This window comes from Schistocerca americana, chromosome 5, assembly GCF_021461395.2.
Source record: "Schistocerca americana isolate TAMUIC-IGC-003095 chromosome 5, iqSchAmer2.1, whole genome shotgun sequence".
Lineage (NCBI taxonomy): Eukaryota > Metazoa > Arthropoda > Insecta > Orthoptera > Acrididae > Schistocerca > Schistocerca americana.
Genome location: NC_060123.1, coordinates 183,208,842 through 183,235,156, shown reverse-complemented (window position 1 = coordinate 183,235,156; position 26,315 = coordinate 183,208,842). Strand labels below are relative to the sequence as shown.

Here is a 26,315-nt window from a genome sequence, read left to right as displayed (position 1 = left end):
AGAAGCATGTAATAAGTATTAAATATGGTGCCCAATCTAGAATCTCATGCAGACAGGTCTTTAAACAATTGAGTATGCTAATAATAGCTACACAGTACATTGGCTCCCTTGTGAGGTTTATTTACAGTGATCAGTCACACTTGGAAGACAATAGTAACATTCATAAACAGTTCTCCACAGAATCGGCAAAGAAGGGAACATACAGAAAAGACTGACAAGAAGAAGGGACAGTCTGATAGGACTTGTGTTAAGATATCAGCAAATGATGTCCATGGTACTATAGAGAGCCGTAGAGGGTAAAAACTGTAGGGCAAGACAGAGATTGGAGTACCTACAACAAATTATTTGAGGCTGTTGGGTGCAAGTGTTACTGTGGGATGAAGAGGTTAGTGCTGGAGAGGAGCTTGTGGCAGGGTAATAATTTCAACTACAGTCTTGCTATCCCTTTTTGTGTTTTTGTTAATCTTCAAAAGATCACAAGGCAAACAGTGACATATTTCCATGACAAATTTACAGCTTACTCTTCCCTGTAATCCTGTCAGACACACGCCAACCATCTTCTGCATCTAATTGTTGAGAGATAAAGCAGTAATAACTAAAGAAAAGGAGAGAGAATACAGAATGCTGACATGTGTAACCGCATGTAAATTTGAATATTAATCATCAGAATAAAAAGCATTTAACTACTTGTGTCTCGTCTTCCTAAAGACATTGCAACACTTGTACTTCTTGTGTTACTTTCAGTAAATTTCTAAATTACTTTAAATTAATCTTTTATACCTGATCTACTGTCTGAGATGCCTACTTTGCAAAAAGTTCTGCTGTTTCATATTGATTTAGGCTTAATTCCCACTTTTATAGATTCTTATTGCTGATTTTGGAATAGCAGTAAGATCATATAAAGTTCTAAACTTTTGTCAGCAATTTTTTTTGAGTAATTTCATTTAACAGACATTTCCTTGTCATATTGCATTGCAGCCTTGCACAAATATTTCATAGGTGTCACCTGTGGACTAACGCTAAAAGATTGAAATGGAAGTTCAGTTGATGATGTCGTGGGAAAAAGATAGGTTACACACTTCTTCAATGCCTGTCACCATAACAGAGGTGAGATCCAATTGTTTCATCTCACTGGACTTGAAAATGTTGTCTCGGTGCAATATATACATTCCTTATTTGGAAGTGTGCATTGTGATAATGTTATCTGGTTAAATAGATTTTGGAAGTTATTTGTTACATTGAATTGTTTACTTGAAACGTTTAGAAGTAGTTATTTCCAGTGTTTGAAAGTAAATATTCCTTCTTTAGAAGCTAATGCAGAAAAGAGAGAATAGTAGAAAATAAAATAGCACATAAATGAGATATAAAATTAATTGATTCGTAATTGAGTATGCATGGAGCCAATAAATATAAAAAAGGAACCAAAGGAAAGTCCTGGTATATAGTTGATAAACCTTTCTGTTTATTTCTCACCTCTTTTGCTTTCAAAAGTTTGACACTTAGAATTTATTTTGTATTGTTCCTATTAGCTGCACTGCAGTTATCATCATTCTGGTGAGTACTTTTATTTTTTACGTTTTACTGTACTTAATGCTTGATTTTTAAACATTTTATAGGAGACTTTTATTTCAGATGTCATAAACATATTTTATGAAAGTGTATTTTTTATGTATACTTAAAATCTGATATAAAAAAGGAAAATGTAGTTACTGCTTTTGATATAATATCACAGTGCTTGCCTGTTCTCAGACAAGAAACATTATGTGTCAGTTGTTCATTACCATGTTGGACTAAGGCTAACTGTAATGTAATAGCTTTTAATGAAGTAACAGACCATGGAATGTCTACATTATTATTTTAATTGTGTTTTCTATTACTTTTTATTTAAAAAAAAGTAATACCGTGTGTTATTGTAACACATGAAAATTAATTGGTGTAATAGTGAGGCTGAATCATAATTTGTTGATTGGGACAAAGTTCAGTAAAACATAATTGATGTAGTTCATTGACCTCCTTTACAAATTGTGAATCGATTATGAAACAAAGCAATAAGCATGAATTATCAATTTACTCAGAATTAATACTGTTTGAGAAAACTTTAGCCTCAATTTCAAGAAAACAGCCCTACAGAAACAGCCTATGTTAATGTAAAAAAACAAAAATAATGTACAACAATATAATGTGATAGAAGGCATAAAAAAAAAACTACTCACCAAGTGGCGGGAGAACAGTCATGGGTCACTGTACACATTAAACTGTAGGTCCTGGCTGGGTTATTTCAGAGATTGGAGGAAATCAAGGGAATATCATCATCTTCATTATGACTGTACCCACTAAAGAACTGCAGTGTTCAAATGAACCTACAGTTTGAGTACAGCTGTACCTATATCTGAGCCATCTACAATTTGCCAGTGACATGTTTGCATCTAATACAGATAAACTTCCACAACACATGGAAGAACATGGTGGAACAGGTCTGAAACAGGTTTATAATCAGTTTGTGCTGCTTGTTTTGACTTAAGGCAGTAAGACATTGATTTTAAATGTGAAAACCATTACAAAAATGATACTTCCTCAGGGAGCAGTAGAGCATGGGAATCACTAGCACCATCAGGAAAACAACCAAATGTACGAGGTGCATTCAAGTTCTAAGGCCTCCGATTTTTTTTCTAATTAACTACTCACCCGAAATCGATGAAACTGGCGTTACTTCTCGACGTAATCGCCCTGCAGACGTACACATTTTTCACAACGCTGACGCCATGATTCCATGGCAGCGGCGAAGGCTTCTTTAGGAGTCTGTTTTGACCACTGGAAAATCGCTGAGGCAATAGCAGCACGGCTGGTGAATGTGCGGCCATGGAGAGTGTCTTTCATTGTTGGAAAAAGCCAAAAGTCACTAGGAGCCAGGTCAGGTGAGTAGGGAGCATGAGGAATCACTTCAAAGTTGTTATCACGAAGAAACTGTTGCGTAACGCTAGCTCGATGTGCGGGTGCGTTGTCTTGGTGAAATAGCACACGCGCAGCCCTTACCGGACGTTTTTGTTGCAGTGCAGGAAGGAATTTGTTCTTCAAAACATTTTCGTAGGATGCACCTGTTACTGTAGTGCCCTTTGGAACGCAATGGGTAAGGATTACGCCCTCGCTGTCCCAGAACATGGACACCATCATTTTTTCAGCACTGGCGGTTACCTGAAATTTTTTTGGTGGCGGTGAATCTGTGTGCTTCCATTGAGCTGACGCGCTTTCTTTCTGGATTGAAAAATGGCATCCACGTCTCATCCATTGTCACATGAAAAGAAAGTCCCATTCATGCTGTCGTTGCGCGTCAACATTGCTTGGCAACATGCCACACGGGCAGCCGTGTGGTCGTCCGTCAGCATTCGTGGCACCCACCTGGATGACACTTTTCGCATTTTCAGGTCGTCATGCAGGATTGTGTGCACGGAACCCACAGAAATGCCAACTCTGGAGGCGATCTGTTCAACAGTCATTCGGCAATCCCCCAAAATAATTCTCTCCACTTTCTCGATCATGTCGTCAGACTGGCTTGTGCGAGCCCGAGGTTGTTTCGGTTTGTTGTCACACGATGTTCTGCCTTCATTAAACTGTCGCACCCACGAACGCACTTTCGACACATCCATAACTCCATCACCACATGTCTCCTTCAACTGTTGATGAATTTCAATTGGTTTCACACCACGCAAATTCAGAAAACGAATGATTGCATGCTGTTCAAGTAAGGAAAACGTCGCCATTTTAAGTATTTAAAACAGTTCTCATTCTCGCCGCTGGCAGTAAAATTCCATCTGCCGTACGGTGCTGCCGTCTCTGGGACGTATTGACAATGAACGCGGCCTCATTTTAAAACAATGCGCATGTTTCTATCTCTTTCCAGTACGGAGAAAAAAAAACCGGAGGCCTTAGAACTTGAATGCACCTCGTATTTGGGGAAAAACTGGGGCATGTGCCATAATTATAGCTAATGAAAATGAAATCAAAGTGAGTAGACCTGTAACCAGCTGTATGGATGGTACATGGACCAAGAAATATCTTTGCTGTAATATAAGAAAAAATTAGAATGATGACGTAATGGATGGCGGTTGTGTGGTATTAGAAAACATGTAAAAATTGTATGAATCCTAGAGTGGAAGAGTGTGAGTGTTGGAGAAGTCCACAAGAGAACTTCATCCAGTGCTGAATCCTGAATGGCTGATGATGGTATGATCCATAAGAGGACTTCACCCAGTGTTGAATCCTGAATGCTGATGATGCTGTGATAATGGTGATGAACGTGTCATGTAGTTAAATATGAATATAATGTATGAATATGAACATAAGAAAGTGATGTAGAATCAAATTTTCCAGTATAAGTTTAAACTTTGTTACATATTTTCATTTTTAGTTAATATTACAATAAAGGAAACAGCAAGATGCAAACAGTAACAGAAGCAATGATGGGCAATCACTCACCTGCAGCTAGTTGATGCATGACATGTAGACAAGTGTGACAGGATAGGAAATTTCACTTGTAGCAAGCTACCATTCACTCTCAGTTAAAGTGTGAGCATGTGTGCGCAGTTATCCACACCCACCCTACACCTCCACACACACACACACACACACACACACACACACACACACACACATACCATAGTAACTCTGTCCTAAGAGAGAGATATTTTTAGTTAAAATGTGTAGTGACTGGTAGTTTCATGTTAGGAATAGGAAGATATTAATGTTAAGTTACAACCAGCCATCTCACAAGATGTGTTTTATCAGCCTGCTTTCTCTGAGAAAAGTATTGAAATGTATGTTTACTTTCCTACGTATAAGTGCTTCAATGGTGCACAGTGTTTATAACTTTATATAGTGACATTATACACATACTTCACATGCACTTCTTGCACACAAAATCCATGAGTTCATAGGTAGCAGAGCGCATATTGAAGCCATATTCTTTGACTTCAAGACGATGTTCAATACAGTTATGTAGGATCGTGTTGTGAACAGAATATGTGCTAGTGGAATATTGGCCAGCTTTATGACGGGATTGAAGATTTCTTAGCAAATAAATACATCAGTCTCAGGGAATATATCATCACTGTTCACAATATATCTAAATGACATGTTGGATAACATCGGAAGCTCCATATGAATGTTTGTGTACAGCGCTTTTGGCTCAGTAAGAGCAAAATCACAAATCAAAAGATTCATCCACAATGGATGTAGGGTTTTTCTGTCACTTATCTCTTCTTTCAACCCAGGCAAAAGGAGGGGCAGGTCATTGCTGTTCCCTTTTTAACCTTCTCCAACATGTCCCTCTCTCTCCTCCACTAGGATGCAACTAATACCTGTAGCTACAAGAGCTATGATAGTTTTCTGCTGATAGTTTGGTGTACCTGTATGTCTGTCTGTCGACAGCACTACATATCTCGCTTTCTGGAGGTAAGTACTAGCCAGCAATTCTATGTCATTTTAAAATTTTTGCTTAAAGTCATTGTAAGTAATATGAATAACCACAATATAATGAAAAGGATAGTTGCTACTCACTATATGGTGGAGATACTGAGTTGCAGAAAGGCACAACAAAAAGACTGTTGGAAAGTTAGCTTTCAGCCAACAAGGCCTTGTCAAAAGTAGACACTACACACACACACACACACACACACACACAACTCACATGCATATGACCACACAGCCTCTGGCAGCTAGAGTCTGGCTCCATGGCTCCAGCTGCCAGAAACTGTAACCATGTCTGAGAGAGTAGCATTTGTGTGTGTGTGTGTGTGTGGGGTTTTTTCGGCAAAGGTCTTGTGGGCTGAAAGCTAACTTTCCAACAGTCTTTTTGTTGTGCCTTTCTACGACTCAGCATCTCCGATGTAAGGTGAGTAGCAACTATCCTCTTCATAGAATTGTTACTTTCCATCCTGGATTTGCCATTGCTTAATATGTGTAGTCACTCATAGAGGGAGCAGATTTTTGTGCCCTGTGATTGGGCAGCATTTTGGAGGACCCTGAAAAGATGGATTTGAAATATACCAGGCTTGGATATGCAACAAAAATTTTAATACAGTTTTAAAATATAACACTTTATGGATAGATAAAAAAATCTATCCATCAAGTGGCATCAGGAGAAGCACATATAAAATATATAAATATGCCAAGCTTTCTGAGCCAGTGGCTCCTTCTTCTGGTCAAAGGGTTGGAGGGAAAGGAAGAGAGATTAAGAAAAATGATTGTCAAGGTTTAGGAAATGGGGAGAGTTATGGGAAAGTTGCTCTGAACTCCGAGTCGGGGAGACTTACTGCACAGGATGAGAAGGAAAGACTTATTATTTGTGCATGCACCAGATTGGATTGGAAAACTTTAAGAATTTAAAGGGGTAACATGGGGTAATAAGCAAGACATTGATTACTAAAAAACATTGTGCAAGAATCAGTAAGAGTGGGAATCCAAGTGCTTTATATATGGTAGATAGGTGGGGAGGGCAGGGGAAAAAAGACAGGATTGAAAATAAGATACAGAAAGGTAATAGGGATCAAAGAAAAGGAATAGTTATTGAAAAGAAATGCTGAGACAACAGAAATTAATGTAAATTTAGGCCAGAAGGGTGGCAAGAACCATCAGTGGAGCTACGAGAAACTAGTGGCACACGTAATGGGACAGATACTTGAGATCATTTTGTAGAGCATGCTCTGGAACAGGATATTGTGTATTACCTGGAAACACTCTCTGTTTATGCCCATTCATTCTAACCGATAAGCTATACCAATGTAAAAGGCTGAACAGTGTTTACATAATAGCTGGTACAAGACATGTTTTTTCACAGGTGACTCTCCTTTTTGTAACATATGTTCTGCCATTTACAGGGCTGATATAAGTGGTGATTAGAGGATGCATCAGACAAGTCTTACAGCAGGGACAGTCATAGCAGTATGAGCCTTAGGGCAGAGAAATGAGTGCAGAAGGTGCATAGGGTCTGACTAGGATATTGTAGGATGCGGTTCTAGGTGTGGTGGGCAAAATTTCAGACAGAATGGATGTCATTTCAGGGTAAGATTTTAGGAAGTCATAACCTTGTTGAAGTAGCCGATTAATAAATTCAAGACTAGGGTGGTAGGGAGTGACAAGCGGTGTACCCTTAAATCAATTTTTTAGAGGGATCAGCAGTACCAAGATTCGATGTGATAGTGCGGGAAATCTGCTTTTGAACTAGGCTGGTGACATAATTACGTACAGTGAAGGTTGATGTGAAAATGGTCGTGCACTGCTGTAAAGAGTTTGCATCTGAGCAGATGCGTGTGCCTCAAATGCCATTACTGTATGGAAGGTAATGTTTGACATGAAAAGAATGGCAACTGTCAAAATGTAAGTTCTGTTGTTTGTTTGTAAGTTGAATGTGAACAGAATTGTGTAGCTGACCCTCTGTGAGGTTGAGGTCAACATAAAGAAAAGTGGTAACACATTCGGAGTAAGAGCATATGAAATTTAATTGGGAGATTCCAAAAATTTTAACAGATCAGTCTTGCCATGAGTCCATGTGGCAACAGTGTCATCAGTGTATCTTAACCAAACCAGCAGCTGAAGTCTTACTGATGCAGAGCATGCTCTACAACATGATAGTCATAATCTTGTTGCTTATTTCACCACATATGCCACCTGAATTCTCACTCTTGACATCAGTTTCTCAGAACTCTGCAGTTGGGAACTAGCATTACAACATGTGCTTGTTTTTTTGCCACATACATGGCCTAAATTTAGATTAATTAGTGTGGTCTCAGCATTTATTTTCAGTAATTACTCCTGTTCTTCACACTCTGTTATTTTCCTATATCTTTTATTTTCCAACCTGTCTATTTTTCCCCTCCCCCCTCACATGTCTACCATGTATAATTATCATAGCTTTCCACTTTTATCGAGTCTCGCACAATGTTTTTCAGTAATCTGTGTCATGTGTATTCCCTTCTCCTCCAGCTTTTAAGTTCTCTGGTTTTCAAATCTCATCCCATCTGGTAAGGCTCCCCTGACCCAGGGCTCTGGATGACTTTCCTGGAATTTCTCTATTTCTTAAACCTCACCAGTTCTTTTCATTCACCCCTCTTCCTCCTCCTTCAACCCTATGGCCAGAAGAAGGAGCCACTGGTTCCAAAAACTTTGAAATGTAAATACCTTGGTATGTGTTTTCTCCTGCCGCCACTTAGTGAGTAGTTTTTTTATCCATCCGATTACATCATATTTTCAAAAATTGATTATTTCCATGTGCATATGTATATTGTATTTTCAAACATTAATTATTTTGTTGATACAATACAGTTTTAAATCCTATATGAGAACAATGAATTGTCCTGCTTCATTGCTGTCGGGCTTATTACTGATTTTCCTTTACTGTCAATTAAAATTTATCCCCCAATCTGTATAGTTTGTTGAATTTTTTATACCTAAAAGAAAGAAAAAGAAAAAAAATACATAACCAGAACACCATAAGTTGCAGTGGAATACCAGAAAGTTGAGTAGTGTTTCCAGCCCTGCTCATCTCTGACTAACTACTACAACCCACTTCCATTTGAATCTGCTTACTCCATTCCAACCTTGGATTCTCTCTACAGTTTTTACCTCTTCATTCTTGCTTCCATTACCAAACTGACAAATCCTTGATGCCTCAGTATGTGTCCTATCAATTGAATTCTTCTTTTGGACAAGTTGTGTCATAAATTTCTTTTTTCTCCAATTCAGTTCATTATATCCTCATTTGCTGTTTGGTCTACCCACCTAATCTTCAACATTCCTCTATCACCACACTTCAAAAGCTTATATTCTCCTCTTGTCTGAACTGCTTATTGCCCACATTTCACACTTCCTGCCCAGTAAGTCACTTTACTATTGATAATATCTAGTTATTTTGAACTAAATTAGTCATTCCACACAGACATGTACTTCAGTGTTCATTAATATTTATTTGTCTTGCTATTTCATTTCAATATCTATTACATGTTAAGGACTTGGTGATTAATACAGCAATAATAATCAAGTAGTGTAATTATATCTTCTTTATTCACAGTAAGATACTGTTCACTCCTTTATTTCCTCACAGACCTGTGGGTTGTATATTTGTGAAGTAACCTTTTACAACAAAATGGAATTCCCATATATTTGTCTAAAGTGAAATAAGGGAACAAATTGTTTCTTGTTTTGTGAACGTCAGTAATGTCAAACTAGCAAAGTGATGATATTTTCTGTATGCATTTTTATGAGAGATTAGAGACAGATTAAAGCTTTTCCATTTCATATTCATCTGCCAAAAATGTAGAGGAGTAGCCTGATAGCAACCCATTGCCACTTTTGCTGAAGTCTCGGTAGATATTTGCCAATATTTCATCATTTTCTTGAAATAGGTGGCTAAACAGAAACAAAATTGAGGAATCCTACATCAGTGTCACCATTGAATCATCCAGCAGAATTTATTTCATATATGGAGCTACTAAATTGAACACACACACACACACACACACACACACACACACACACAGACAGACAGACAGACAGAGAGAGAGAGAGAGAGAGAGAGAGAGAGAGAATACCTTGTGCATCCTACATTATGCTAACTGTTGCTTGGTGAACAGGAATCCAAAAGTGTTGTATTTATGGCAAATATTGTTACTATACTATTAATGCCACACACTTTATGATCAATGTAGTTTGTGCTAAATATCATGGCGCACAGTTTACGCACCTAGAATCACTGTGTACTCTGGTGAGCATCACTATCTCAACACTCCACAGAGACTTCTCTAGTTCATGTCAGTTAAAATTTTTGTGTCATATGTATTAATTCCTATAGTAATAATTATTTTTAATGATTACAGAGTGAAGCATTTGATTCTGGCTGATCCTTGGGGCTTTCCTGAGAAACCCCCAGAAGCCTCCTCAAGAACTCTTCCGTTGTGGGTTCGCGCTATTGGTTATATGCTGCAACCGTTTAATCCATTGTGGCCTGTCCGTTTGGCAGGGCCTTTTGGTGAGTCCTAAAAATTATTGAAGTTAATTTATTCTCTCTCTTTCTTTCTCTTTCTCTCTCCCCCCCCCCCCCCCCCCCCCCCACACACACACCATTGGCTGCAGAAATAAGCACCCAGCAGACAAATATTAAAGAAAAAGTTCAGCTTTTATGTATCTCTAGGATGCGACTGTGTAATGTATGAGGGAGTATGTTGTATTACACTCGATAATATTCAGAGAGATGCAAAAAGTCAATAGTATGTGTAATGTTGTGAAAGTATAGTTTATTTGGTGGAGTTATATACCACACGTTTTCCAGTACAAATTTTTAAATAAATAAATTAAATTTACATTTGAATTAATAAGAAGACAGAAGCAAGAAAGTGAAGGATGGAAAATAAAATTGATACTCTGCTTGCATAAAGGGCAGCAAAAGAAAATACTTGCATGAGAATTTCATCATTTTGAAAGAGCATTTGCTTTCATGCATGTCTGCTGTATGTTGCCTAATAGGAAAATGTGTAGGGACAAAAGGCTGACGAAATGATTAGAGTGTGACTGTTTGTGTTCTTATTTATTTTGTTATTTCAATGCAAAATGTAGTTCTCTCACTAATTGTTCAGTCTTTTTATGTAACAAAATTAACTTTATCACATCAGAGCCCAGAATTAAAACTCACAGTGTGTGATAAAGTGTTGGCTTCCATGTGAGTCAAATGCCAGAGTGCAGCTCCCTGAAAGATCTTAGCCCATTGCCATTCTGTAATAGTGACAATGCTGTCATATCACAGAGGATTATTTAGCCACTTGATCCAAAAACTCAAGCTCTGGCATGCTGCTGTGTTTGCCTGGTTCATTATTCTTGAGCCCCCCCCCCCCCCCTCTCTCTCTCTCTCTCTCTCTCTCTCTCTCTCTCTCTCTCTCTCTCTCTCTCTCTGTTGAAGCTGGTCTATGTCCTACAACAGAGCTTATGAGCTCAAAATAAAGTTAAAGTTAAAGCCATAATCCTAGATTTTATCAAATGTCCCTTATAAATATTTGTAATAATATGAAATGGGGTAGATTGTTACTCAACAAGTAGAGCAGATATGGAGCAGCAGGCAGGTACATGGAAAGTAGACTGTTGGATATTATTAACCAGTCAGGTCCAGCCTCTGACACCGGTTATGTGTGAGTGAGTAGTGTGTGTATGAATGTTTGCATTTCTGTGTCTGAAGAGGCTCTTTGTCGAACAGCTTAATAATATCCTGCAGTTCATTTTCAATGTGCCAGTCTGTCTCTCACCACCTCCTCTACGTGTAACAATCTATCCAATTTCAATTGGTGCTACTCCATCCTGGATCTTCCATTATACATGAGTGTAATATGGTAACTCCTAACAAGCTGTGACCCTCCACCCATACTCATAAACACAAATCCCCATTGTAAAATTTTGTTAACTCTCTCTCTCTCTCTCTCTCTCTCTCTCTCTCTCTCTCTCTCTCTCTCTACAATTAAACATTTATCATTACATGAACAGAATATTTACATTATTTGCATGTATCTGTCCATATCTGGTTATTATTATTATTATTATTATTATTATTATTTTTTTTTAAGGCAGGAAAGTAAATAATTTTGGGAGTCTCCCAGGTTAAGTTGTGGGTCAGTACTGCCTTATGTGTTCCCGCATTTCTCCAGAACTCAGATTCATCTTTCCTCTGGTCAGCTTCTGACACTTTTTCCATTCTTCCGTAAATAATTTATGTTAGTATTTTGCAGCTGCAGCTTATTAAACTGACGCTTTGATAATATCACACCTGCTAGCACCTGCTTTCTTTTGAATTGGAATTATTTATGTTTTGCTTGAAGCCTTAGTGTGTTTCGCCTGTCGCATATATCTTGCACACCAGGTGGGATATTTTATCATGACATTAAATATAATTTTTGTGTGCATGCAGTCATCCTCATTAAGCAGTACAATGTCATCGCATATCGACTCTAGTAGATTACTCTGTGCTCTGCCAAGGAAGAATGTAATTAACTCTCAAAAGCAGAAACTCCCATGAAGTTAATGATATATCAAGTAAATTACTAAGCTTTTGTTCTTCACATTTGTGCAAGGTATTTGGTCAAATATGCAATAGATATTTTGATGTAAAACCACCAAAAAGCTGTTTTTTTTTTGTGAATGATTTAAACATTAATGTCATCAAGCATCAGAGCTAGACACAGTGCTCATTAACAACATATATACTTCATTAAGAAAGAAACATATTATAGTATGGAAATGAATTACATCATGAAGCACTTAATTGAAAATTTTAAAATGGTGTATAGCGCATGCTTGTAATTTTAAAATGAATTAGGTGCCTGTTTAGTGCTGTGAATGTAGATGGCTCTCTAAATACGTCTACAATATACGACAGAAACACAGAGTTAAACATCAGTAGCAACTGCATTTCATGTTACAGTGCACCTGGAGTATAACGTGATGCATCACATCCAGAATACAACTGAGGTAGGGCTCCAAACTCAGACCAATTAAAGGTCAGACGTGGTGCATTGAACTGTTACTGTAAACAGGAAGTAGCATTAACATCTACACATTCAGCATTGACTCTTTTTTTGTCAACAGTATGTATAGTTTTGGCATTATATTGAAAAGGATAGGTTGCTACTTACCGTGTTGTGGAGATGTTGAGTAACAGACAGGCACAACAAAAAGACTGCTAAACTTATAAACTTTTGGCCAAAAGCCCTTTTCCTGTAGTGACAACACACACACACACACACACACACACACACACACACACACACACGTGACCACTGTCTCTGGCTGCCAAGGCCAGACTGCAAGCAACTGTGTATAATGAGAGAAGTAGTCTTGATGGTGGGGATAAGGAGGAGGCTGGGGAGGGGAGGGGAGGGTTGTTTGTCAGGGCAGGGGTGGGGGACAGTAAAGAACTGCTTGTGGGAGCATACAGGGATGTAGTCAGGAGAGGATAGGGGAGGTAGGTACAGTCAGGACGTTAGACAGAGGAAGGGGTGGGGAGGGAAGGGAACAGTAAAGGAGATAAGTAAAAAGACTGCAGGTGCACTGGGGAATAGAAGGCTGTGTAGTGTTCAGCAACTGGGCAGTCTAGCTCTTTCTTGGCCACAGTTAGTTGGTGGCAGACAGCTTCTTGGTCGTCATGCCCATGCAATTTTGATGCACATTATATCAGTATAGAAACTACATTGTTGTAGCATTATCATAAAAGAAATGAAATATCTTTCAAAAAACCTGTATTTCACAAAATATAAAAATATTTTAGACTGTAAAACTGCTAACCATACATCTTATTTGTGTGTAAAAATAAATAAACAGGAAGCTGCATCATCTTTGTAGACTTCGTATTTTTATCAGAGATGGCAAAGGACTTTAAAGAACAATTGAACATAGTTGATAATGTCTGGAAAAGATGTTGTAAGATGAATATCAACAGAAGTAAAGCAAGAGTAATGGACTGGAGTAGAATGAAATCAGGCAATGTTGATCAAATTAGGTTACAAAATGAGAGACTAAAACTAGTGAGTTTTGCTGTTTGGGCTGAAATTCAGTGTATCCCCAGAGGAATGGTCAGTATTCAGGGATATGACAGGAAGGATCACGCAAAGCAAAAGATTTGTAGTAAGCATGGCTCTAAAATGAACATCTCAAGAGGAGTGAGCACATCTTCGTCATTGGCACTGTGAAACAGTTCTGTTTTACTGCAGCTCTATGCTGTTCATACTTTAAGAAAAGGAAAAAATCTCCACTAAAACACATACTTTAAGAGCTGTGAGCAATTGGTCATCTTCACCCGATGTGGAACACACATCTTCAACTGAACAAATGCTCATAACTCTTAAGGTATGCTTTTAGAGCCCAGGTTTACTAGATGATTTTTCTTGCTTTGGCCCATACTACCTCCTCCCAAAATATGGAAAGCAAAAAACATACCTTAGAAGAGATTTGTTTCACAATATTAAAGACGAAGCAGTGCTCATAGCTTCTAAGGTAAACATTTTAGGGCCCATGTGTACATGACTTTTCTGCTTCGAATGATCATTCTTGTCATATCCCGACACTGTCCTTTCCTCCTGAGATATAATGTGTAATTGACGATGACCAAATTAAAAGTTACATAAAATGCAAACTGACAATAGTAAGAGAAGTTTTTCTGAAAAAGGGAAATGTTGTTGTTGTTGTTGTTGTTGTTGTTGTGGTCTTCAGTCCTGAGACTGGTTTGATGCAGCTCTCCATGCTACTCTATCCTGTGCAAGCTGCTTCATCTCCCAGTACGTACTGCAGCCTACATCCTTCTGAATCTGCTTAGTGTATTCATCTCTTGGTCTCCCTTTACGATTTTTACCCTCCACGCTGCCCTCTAATACTAAATTTGTGATCCCTTGATGCCTCAGAACATGTCCTATCAACCGATCCCTTCTTCTAGTCAAGTTGTGCCACAAACTCCTCCCCAATTATATTCAATACCTCCTCATTAGTTACGTGATCTACTCATCTGATCTTCAGCATTCTTCTGTAGCACCACATTTTGAAAGCTTCTATTCTCTTCTTGTCCAAACTATTTATCGTCCATGTTTCACTTCCATACATGGCTACACTCCATACAAATACTTTATAAACAACTTCCTGACACTTAAATCCATACTCGATGTTAACAAATTTCTCTTCTTCAGAATCGCTTTCCTTGCCATTACCAGTCTACATTTTATATCCCCTCTACTTCGACCATCATCAGTTATTTTGCTCCCCAAATAGCAAAACTCCTTTACTACTTTAAGCGTCCCATTTCCTAATCTAATTCCCTCAGCATCACCCGAATTAACTCGACTACATTCCATTACCCTCGTTTTGCTTTTGTTGTTGTTCATCTTATATCCTCCTTTCAAGACACTGCCCATTGCATTCAACTGATCTTCCAAGTCCTTTGCTGTCTCTGACAGACTTACAATGTCATCGGCGAACCTTCAAGTTTTTATTTCTTCTCCATGGATTTTAATACCTACTCCGAATTTTTCTTTTGTTTCCTTTACTGCTTGCTCAATATACAGATTGAATAACGTCGGGGATAGGCTACAACCCTGTCTCACTCCCTTCCCAACCACTGCTTCCCTTTCATGTCCTTAGACTCTTATAACTGCCATCTGGTTTCTGTACAAATTGTGAATAGCCTTTCACTCCCTGTATTTTACCCCTGCCATCTTCAGAATTTGAAAGAGAGTATTCCAGTCAACATTGTCAAAAGCTTTCTCTAAGTCTACAAATGCTAGAAACATAGGTTTGCCTTTTCTTAATCTAGATTCTAAGATAAGTCGTAGGGTCAGTATTGCGTCAAGTGTTCAAATATTTCTACGGAATCCAAAGTGATCTTCCCCAACATCAAATGCAAATTTAAGTATTCCCTGAGGTTTTGGTGTTGCAGATGGATAACATAGACATCTTGCCTTGATATTTTGTCTGATGACCATTCAGCTGTCTTCAGGTGATTATTTAACTGTGGAGACGGATGGTGCATATTGCTAAATTTGTAGCCGACCGGAGTGGCCGAGCGGTTCTGGGCGCTACAGTCTGGAACCGCGCGACCGCTACGGTCGCAGGTTCGAATCCTGCCTCGGGCATGCATGGGTGTGATGTCTTTAGGTTGGTTAGGTTTAAGTAGTTCTAAGTTCTAGGGGACTTATGACCACAGCAGTTGAGTCTCATAGTGCTCAGAGCCATTTGAACCATTTGTACCAAAAGTTGGCATGGATGCACATGACAAAGATTACACTGAATGAGCACCCTCTGTTCCAGGGTGTTCCTCCCATATGTCAGCAATGTTGTGTCGAATTTAGACAGAATCCAAAAGAAACATTATCTTAATCTTATGGCTATCTACAAAGGCCTGGGGTGTACTTGGCTAAGTAAAGAATGATCTGGGTTTGCAGAAGGCCGAAGTTCTGCAGATACTAAGCCTTTGTGACAGAGCCTACATTGATCAGCGCGCGCACACACACACACACACACACACACACACACACACACACACACACACAGTATGGGAAAGATGTGTGAAACATGATCACCATACTTGCTGTTTGCAGCCCAGTAAGTGAGCCATTGATAAGCTTTGTATCTCTGCAGGACATTCTATGGATTATTCTGCCACAGAAATCTTATCCACCACAAGATTCTTCGGGATTCACTTATTAAGGAAGCTGTGGAAGTACATTTGGTTGAAGATATTGTTGAGGGTGGTGGTTTTCAACTAGATAAGGAATGGGACCCGTGATTTCTCTAACATCTTCAGAAGGAAACATTTACACCTTATGACACGTCTATCAGCAATTAACCCATTTGCAACTATGGGTATACATATATGCACAGTAGATGGAGCACCCGGACAGCTATGGGTGTACATGTATTTCGAGCAGGTGAAATGACTAGATCGCTAAGAGTATTCATTTATACCCACCAAGCAGGAAGGTGTGACTGTTGAGCAGGGGAGCAGGCAGATGTGCACAAAGGAATTGTGACTTGCTGTTGTCCATTTTTCAACATTCCTGCCAGTGCCATCATTACCTGCTCTTCTGTGCAATCTCAGAAAACGCTACAGTTTTCACCTGCTTCTGGATCATTTTTGCTTACGAGTTGATTGAATAGGTACAATTTGGTTTCCTAACATGCACAAGATAAATGACACAAACATATATAATCTGAAGGGCATGAATTATTCTAATGAACTGTCATATCAGGTGTTACAAAAAGTGAACAGTGTATCAAAATTCTTGCAGTTCCTCAGCAACTCTCCAGTCCATGCGGAACAGAAAATGAGACACATGGCCAAAGAACTATAATTTGATTTTATAATGTTGACACTTGAATTTTAACTTCACAGACCCGCAATTCAACAGAATATGTGCATGCAATATCAGCATTGCACACACACCTGCACACCTCTGTTAACGGTATGTGTCAGAGAGAACTAGACTCGACAGAGGACACTCATGCAGTGGTAATCTGTGTGAATGCATCTTCACGTAGTATAAACTTAGTGACATACACCCACAGTCTCCAGTGTTAAATGTGCACCTGAAGATGGCTGAGTAGTTGTCTTCTGAAACATTGTGACAAGATGTGCTCGTCATCCAGATGCAATCCCAAAACCTCATGGAATATTCACCGTGCCAGAAAATCTTCAAGAATCACATAATTGTAAGTCTTAGGAAGTTTGGAGTGTATCCTTGGACAGAAATGAAATGTGGACAGGGTGCAGTTCAAACAAGAAGAGAATTGGGGGGGGGGGGGTGAGAATGGACATATATGCCACACCTTGACCAAAAGAAGGGATCGATTAATAGGATACATCCCAAGACATCAAAGAATCAATTTGGTAATGAAAAGAAGTTTGGAGGATAGAAATTGAAGAGGGAGACCAAGGCTTGAATAAAGCTAATAGGTTCAGATTGATGTCACTTACAGCAGCTTTACGAAGGTAGAGAAGCTTGCACAGTACAGATTTATTTCGAGAGCTAAATTGAACCAGTCTTCAGACCGAAGATCATAACAGCAGTGGTACACAGTAGTACATTATACTGTAATTATTCAAATTTTAAGGTGAGTGTTTATCATATTGCAATATCATCTTCAAACAATGGACACTCCAGGTTGGAATATCAACAGTATAAGGAAAAGATAGATTGCTACTCACTGTAAAGATGACATATTGAGTTGTAGACAGGCACAATGAAAAATTCCAGCCCGAGCTGCTGCAGATGGTGGTTGTGTGTGCATGAGGTGCTCTTGCTTGTGTGAGTGAATGTTCGTGTTTTTACTTTTCTGAAGAAAGCTTTGACTGAAAGCTAGTGTCTAACTCTCTTCCGTGTATTATGTCCAGGTGTTCCTGACAATGACCTTAATATCAAAACTAGTTGCAGAAGAATAGAAATTGTAGCTATCTGATGGTGGTTTTCCATCAAAAGTCTTATACTCGTAAAAGCTATGGAGCACAACTTAAAGAAAACATATGCAATAATGCATCACTACCACAGGATGTATTTTCAGAGAGTATGAAATACTGTGACCCCTTTACAGCAAAGGTAGTATGTAGGTTAGATATTAATAATTACCAACAAGTTTTACTGTTTTGCTTGCCCTGGAACATAGTGGGAACCATATCCATATTTTCTGTAAACCAAATTGTGAATACCACTTTTGGTTCAAGACCACTTTTGGTTGATCATATAAACAGTCTGTGACGTTCACCTGCTTTATTTCTTCATTGATAGTCCTCGATGTCGGTGTGTTTCATTGCTATACTGGCTGAAAAATAGGGGGTGAAAACTCCACACTTACTACTGTAAATGATGTAGCTGACAGTTGCACAATTGCATTTCACAGTTCTTTACTTTCACTGTTCACAAGCCCCCAATATCATAATTATTTTAGAATTAATTAAGGGCTGGTTTTGCAACTAATATGTTTTCAAATACAGCTAAATAAATACTTTAAAAATCCAAGTAGTTCTTCATCCAAATGTTTATAATTAGTAGAGAATTTGTATTTGTTTGTAAGTCAACAATAGAATCTAGGTCATGAACAGTTTGATAGCTTACCAGTAACACACATAGTTTTTATTCCAGAAACATGCATCATTACTATACCCTTTGTGTTCTTAATAGATCCAAAAAATGCCTGTGAAATGCCACTCAAATCGCTACCACCGTCCAGTAAACACTTAACATGTATACCTTGTACACTTGCTGTTATTACAGGGTGCCACACTTCCTTTTTACTTACCATGTGATCTTCTTCATACAACAAATCCTCATAACCCTTTCCCTGGAAAAACTATCATCCTGCTTATCAAAACAATTGTCAGACACAGTCAAAAGACAGATAGCATGGTCTTCTTCCTCATTACCACTCTCATTAAACTCTAATTCGTCATTAGGCTTAATATTATCCTCCTTAATTCTTTCTTTTCTTAACACATTGTCTTCATCACCACTGTTAAATTCAAATACTTTGTCCTCATCACTACTGGATTTGTCATTGCTATCATCATTACAACTGCTGTCAGAATCAGACCCACCGTCAGTTTCGTTGTCCTCAAATACTTGGCTAATTAGTTGACCCTTGTTTCCAGGATTAGACCACAAAGCAAAACACCTGAATTCCATATATTCTCTTAAAAACTTATCATCCAATTGGACACTTTTGACATCCTGAGAAACATCAACACACACTGTTTCATCACTTAATTTTATTATAGTAACTTCCTCTTCCATTTTTACAGGATAAACATTGCTGCACACACCATCATTCAACATCTCACTAAAATTAGAATTTACACTCATCTTACTACTGTCATTTACATTACCCTTACCTGTGATTACAGCACATTTAGATACACGTGGCTCTTCATCACTACCTGACCTAGTGCGAGCCAAAACTGGGGCATTATCTAGTTTAAATGGTTTGACCCAGAATATCCATCTTCTCCTCCATTTCTGTTCCTTGAGTTTCTCCTACCATTACCATGCCCATTCTGACTTTCCTTCACCCAACAATTCCTTGAACGTCTGCTATAATTAGTTCTGTTCATCCTATTTACCTGAAACTCTCTCCCTGATTTAATCAAAATTCCTCCTATGATCTTCCACTGAAGGCTTCACTCTCTCCATTTTATCAACATAATTAAAAAGTCACTAATATTACCCCTAGGGGCAGGTACAAGCAATTCTCTAACTTTCTGAGGCAACTTAGTTTCTAAGCCCATAATGATTTATTCACTACCTAGCTCTTTGTCCAAATATTCCAATTTTCTTATCCAAAACTGATAGAAACCTTTCACAGTACGCTTCCCAGGATCAAATCTCTCGCCTCCCCAAAATTCACTCTAAATTCTCTGCTGCTTCTCTTTGGACCAATATTAATCTAAAAATTCTTTCTTAAAGCTATGCCACGAAGTACAACTATCAGATATCTGAGTTGCCCATCAGTAAGCATCGTCTTTCATAAAACCTCTCGCAAATGACATTTTCTCTTTGTCATTCGAAGTTTCAGGCAAATCATTAAATTCCCTAATGAAATCCAGTGGATGTACTTCCCCGTATGGTTCAAAATTATTAAATTTCTTACAACTAACAAATGAAGGACTGTTTGGGACACTACACACTCCATGCTTTAGATTTTGTACCTCTTCCACCTTTTTCTCTATGTCAGCCAGTTGTGAATATACATTTTTATTTTTACCAGTTTTTCCTCTACCACTACTGCACACTTGGTTTCTACCTCCATTTCTAAATCATTTTTAATCTGATCGATTTGGTTCTCTAGTTTAACGCTATTTTCAGTACAAAATTTCCTGGCTACTTTGACTTCATCTTTACACTGTTTCTCGGAAGCCTCCACCCTCCTCCTATAGTCATCACAAAGTTTCTTCCTCTCTTCTACACATTTACTACTTATTAATGTTAATTTCTCATTAGTATTCTGTACTGATTTCTTTATCTTTTCATCACAATTTTTCACTACTGCATCATCCTCCTTACTTAATTCTGAAAGATTGGAGCTGACTACCTTAATTTCCTTTTTAATTTCTTTCTTCAGTTCATCCTTTAAGCTCTTCAAGTCAATTTTAATACTACTAATTTCTTCTTTCATACTATTCTCCGCCCTACTGATGCCTTCTTTCATACTCATACTACTCATAATTTGCCTTAACATTGCTTCCAATTTTCCGTTTGCCAGAAACTATTGTCTTTGCTGACTTTTGATAATAGATTCTTCCTCCTTTGCCTTAGCAATTTCACCCACTTCACTACTGTTCTCATCCATTTTGCTCACATCACCACACAATGTAGATCACACTTTTATCATTTCATCTACAATAGGACTTTTGTCCCCATCAATTTAAGTTACATTCATGTCTGATTTATAACCACTATCATCTACCGAATCAGTCCTCATTAAGTCTTTCTGTTAATTGAAAAACTTAACCTCCACAGCTTTGTTAACAATCACATCACTTCACTGTTGTCCATTATCCCCCATCACACTGTCTTGTTCGTTAAGACCACTCATTATGTATCCTTAATATAAAATGGCTTTTCCTATGAATTACCTTATTTTTATTCACTTATCTCCTGCTGCTCCTGCAGTTGTCATCTCGATTCTTCATTACAAAGCTGGTGCAAGTTGTAATTCTCTCAGTGAGGCACGTTGTTTATCCCGGTCAGCTTTGTCCACCTGCGTGCTGATTGGCTGCTCCTATACTCAGTGGCTGCTTCCATAGAACCCACTTGCTGATTGGCTGCTGTCATACTTTGTTACTGTGGCCATGAAATCCATGCACTGATTGGCTGTTAAACACCCCCCCCCTCCCCCCCATTTAATGGTGGCTACATCAATTCTGATATTTCAAAATAATTGTATTTCACCACTGTCTGTTCACTGTCCTTGACAAAATTCCTATACCACATGTATCACACACTTACTTCGTTAAAATCACTGTATTGTAAACCATTCTTGAGTTCACTGTTCAAAGTGCACGAATACTTGTTTATTGTGTCCAAATACAATAGTTCTCATCCAAAATGGCACCATTTGTGACATTCGCCTGCTTTATTTCTTTGTTGATAGTTCTCGGTGTTGACGTGCTGCAAACACTGGCTGAAAATGTGGGTGGGGGGGGGGGGGGGGTGTTTCAGCACTGACTATTGTAAATGATGTAGCTGACAGTTGCACAATTGTGTTTCACAGTTCTTTACCTCCTCTGTTCTCAACCTCCCAAATATTACACAATTATATGGCCAGTTCACTATTCGTAAATGTTGATAAGCCTCATTAATAGGTTGCAGACAGACAACATTATACTGCTACAATAGTTTGCTGTTGAACATCTGTGAGCGGTAAAAACCTAACCACACTGTTCGCAGTTCTTGCAGAATAATATGGTACCTGTGACACTATTTCTCAAATAAATTGAACAAACAATGTCATTAATTGTTTTAACACATGGCATATTTGTGTTATAGTTATTCCACTGTTAAGTTGATGCATTGTTGTTAATTTAACCAATACATAATTCCCGTCTGAAAATTGGCTGGGGACTGATGGTCTCGGGACCAAAAATTGGTCCTTTATATATTCTCATAATAATAGGTAATGAAACTATACATTGTCGATGTTTAAGTTACAGAAATTACAATTAAAACATACCTCATTCAATTAACTGAATACATCAAAAAGTTCCTTCTTCTACCACAATGGTTAGGCCGAATTATTTATTTAAATGATGAAATTAACAGACATAGGTACACAAACAATATTTTTGACAAACCAGGAATTGTTTTGGAATTAATTAAGGGCTGGCTTTGCTAATATGTTTTCGAATAGAGCCAAATAAGTACTTTAAGGATCCTAGTAGTTCTTCTTCCAAATGTTTATAATTAGTACAGTATTTATATTTGTTTATAAGTCAACAATAGAATCTAATTCATGAAACAATTGCTGATTTCACCCAATAATGATCTGTAGCAAAAGATATTAACTAGGAATGGTCAAAATAAATTAGGAAATTAATTACATACACAAAACTAAGCACAAAATTAGACCTATATTCCTTAGGACTGAGGGCCAACCTTTTCTCTTTTATGGAAATGCAGATTATGCTTATGCATGTTAATGGTAATTAGGCAAAAATGAAAATAAAATAAATTCAAGAAGGCAGATGGCAAAATGAGAGAGTAAGTAAAGAGATTCCAGCTTGCTTTGCCACAAGTCCATTATTGATTCTGAAATTTTAAAGACACATTTGCAGGATAGGCATGCATATGTAGCAAAAATGTAGATATAAGTTCAGAATATAAATAAAGAATTACATAAGATACTAATTGGTATAAGCAGTTTTATTGATTGTGTTGTGCAACTGCTGAAACATTAGAATAATTACGCAGTTCAGTTGTCTTACCGAGAAGACGGCTCCTTTTTTGTTCTGGAAGCCATCCTGATCGGACGCATATCTGCCATCACTGCAGATAACTATTTGGCACACTGCCATTATTCTATGAGATGCAATCTCACTAGGTGTACTCATAGTTACATGCAGCAACAGAATTAATGTAAGTGTCTGTGTAATTTAATTTAGTATAATATTTTGTGAATACTGTGATATTATTTAATCTTGTGTTTCATTTATGTTGCAAGCTATTATTCCATTTAAATGGTGTGTTGGCAAGGCTAAAGGTTCTGTGTTACAAATTACATCAAAGGTCCAGTATGAACCAAAGCTTTGGAATTATTCAAACTACGAAGTGCAATATTTTCAGAAAAATTACTCACGGTCTAACTTACAATGAACGGATCTTACGCAAAAAGCCATTGTCAAGCACCCGAAGTTTGTATAAACTGATCACATACTATTATCATTACTTATTATTATTTGTTTGTTCCTCAATATTCTCAAATCAGACAGGAAAAGACTTGATAAATCAAAAAATGCACATATGGTTGCCACATTTAAGCTTCCCCAGTCAATATTTTCTTCCTTTAAACACAGTTTTGATAGGTTTGTTGGGCTTCTGTTTGTTTTTTAAATTGTTATTTAATGAGAGCAAAGTGATGCTATGTGGAGTGAATGAAAAGAAGTGTTGAACTGACAAGCAAGTTACCTATCCCCATTACTTAATAGAAAAAACCCATTGTATTAGCTGGAAATAGAAGTACACATTGGTAAATTAGCAGACTAATATGTAAACTGCAATATGTACACTGTTTTAATGGGCCAAGGCTCTTGTAAACTATCAGTGACAGATGACAAAACATTAGCTAATTCTGTCCATAGGAAGAGGAGTGTGTTTTGTCTTATTCGAGAGTTCTCAAACCATTTTCAATCCCCAAAATCTTAGGTCAAAATAATGTTCCACTAGTGATCACTTTGCACATTTTCCACAATGCTTACAGTGTAAAGAGGCTTAATAAAACAGTTTCACATGTGTTAATTGCCAGGGATAAGATTTGCACTCATCTCTTCTTGAACACATTCAAAATCACTGTATGAGTTCACAAAACTATTCACCCTCTTTATTAAACTGCAGTGTATGCCACACTGCCCCCTGTGTAGTTTGATTACGACTCTTCTGGCTGTCTTTAGCAGGTCAGGCATGACCCCTGCCTCACTTACGAGATTATTAGTAAATATATGAGGGAAGGCATTATATGCAGTCAAGTCACCAGCAGATGCCACAGTGTCTGGCAGAAGGCCTCTGTCAGTTATCTGACTCCTCACCTATAAACTCTGCCAGAGTGATCCCTTCTCAGAAGCCCAACATAACCTCCAATCCCTGCTTAAACCCATAGGTCCTTTCCATAACATTTACCCTGAATTCGTTTCCCTCATTACCCCTGTGACATCCCACCCACCCACCTATATGATCCCCAAAATACACAAACCCAACAGTCCTGCACATCCCACTGTAGCTGCTTATTGTGCCCGCACTTAAAAGAATTTTGGCCTCCTTGATCAACAACTCCAACTGATCATCCAAAGTCTAGCCTCCCAGATCAAAGATACCAACAATTTCCTTCACCAACTATCCACCAACCCAGTCAGTTTACCGCCTTGATCCGTACTTGTCACTGTTGATGCCACTTCCCTATACGCCAACATCCCTCATTTTCATGGTCTTGCTCCTATTGAACATTACCTTTCCCAACTTCCTTCAGACTCCAAACTTACTACATCATACCTCATACACCTTACTAACTAATCCTAGCACACAACTGCCAGCTACTTCTCCTTCGAAGGGACGGTGTACAAACAAATCCGTGGCATAGCCTTGGATCCTTGGAGGCTTCCAGCAGGTACTAGTATTCTCTCTCCAAAACTACACTAAAGAGAATAGGAGAAAAGCATCTCCTTGCTTTAGTCCACTTTTATTTTGAAAGTAGTTGGATTTCATTCCATTTTGCAAAACTCTGCTTATATCATCATCCAAGCAAATTTTACAAAGATTTATAATTTTAATTGGAAATTCCTAGTCAGTGGTGATATTCCATAGTGTTTGCCTGTGAATGGAGTCATAAAATTTCATAAAATACTATATTTGTTATATTTTTATAAAAAGGCTATTACGAAAGGATAGATAGCTACTTACCATAAAGATGAAATGCTGAGTTGCACACAGGCACAATGAAAAGAATGTTGCACATTTAGCTTTTGGCCAAAACCTCCTTCAGAAAAGAAATCACACACACATTCACACAGACAAGCACATCTCACGCACGACTGCCATCTCCAGCCGCGCGAACCAAAATGCGATGGTCACATTGCATGAAAGCAGCAATCTGGAGTGGGGCAGGGATGTGGGGGGGGGGGGGGGGGGTGGGGGGTATAGCAGAGTCCCTGTCTGACAGAGCAGGCAGGGACTAGATGGAGAGATGGAGGCATGATGAGACTACATGGTGCAGTGTTGGGAGACTATGGGGCAGGGTGGTTGTGGGGAGGGGGGGGGGGGGAGGCAAAGAGAGCAACAGGCTAGGGGAAAGACAGGTGGGTGCATTGGCAGAGGGTGGTATGCAATGAGAGTGAGGGGATGTGAATGGGGAGGAAGCCATAACACGGAGGAGGCGGGAACTATTGGGTGAAGGGTGCGGGGACAGTAGTTCGAGGCCAAAATAATTTTGAAAGTGGGGAATGTGTTGTAGGGATAACTCTCACCTGTACAGTTCAGAAAAGTTGATGGTGGAGTGATGGCCCAGGTTGTGAAGCAGCCATTGAAATTGAACAAGTTATGTACAGCTGCATGTTGCTCCACAGGGTGGTCTACCATGCTCTTGGCCACAGTTTGGTGGTGGTCGTTCATACTGGTGGACAGCTAGTTGGTAGTCATAGTAATATAAAAACATGTGCAATGTTTGCAGCAAAGCTGGTATATAACATGACAGATTTCACAGGTGGCGTGGGCTCTGATTATGTAGGCTATGCTGCCTGTAACACAACTGGAGTAGGAAAGGGTGGATTGGGCAGGTCTTGCACCTGGGTCTCCCACAACGATACGATTCTTGTGGCAAGTGGTTGGGATTGGGAGTGACATAGGGATGGACCAGAATGTTGTGGAGTTTGGGTGGGCAACAAAACACTGGATTAGGAAGGGTGGGAATGATGTTGGGTAGGGTGTCTTTCATTTCAGTGCACAGTGCAAGGTAATCAAGCCATTATGAAGGATGTGTTTCATCTGTTCCAAGCTGGAGTGATACTGGTTGATGAATAGGGCATTTCTTTGTAGTTGATTATTGAGAATGGT

General features: G+C 38.6%; 1 protein-coding gene across 3 annotated transcripts in view; it reads left to right on the top strand.

Moving 5' to 3' along the window:
* LOC124615908 (1-acylglycerol-3-phosphate O-acyltransferase ABHD5-like) overlaps positions 1-26,315 on the top strand; it is a 103,209-nt gene that overhangs the window by 19,294 nt on the left and 57,600 nt on the right. For all 3 annotated transcript variants that reach the window (XM_047144083.1, XM_047144084.1, XM_047144085.1), the window contains one exon: positions 9,867-10,018. In XM_047144083.1, coding sequence (XP_047000039.1) covers positions 9,867-10,018 — 152 coding nt within the window. The remainder of the gene's footprint in view (positions 1-9,866; positions 10,019-26,315) is intronic.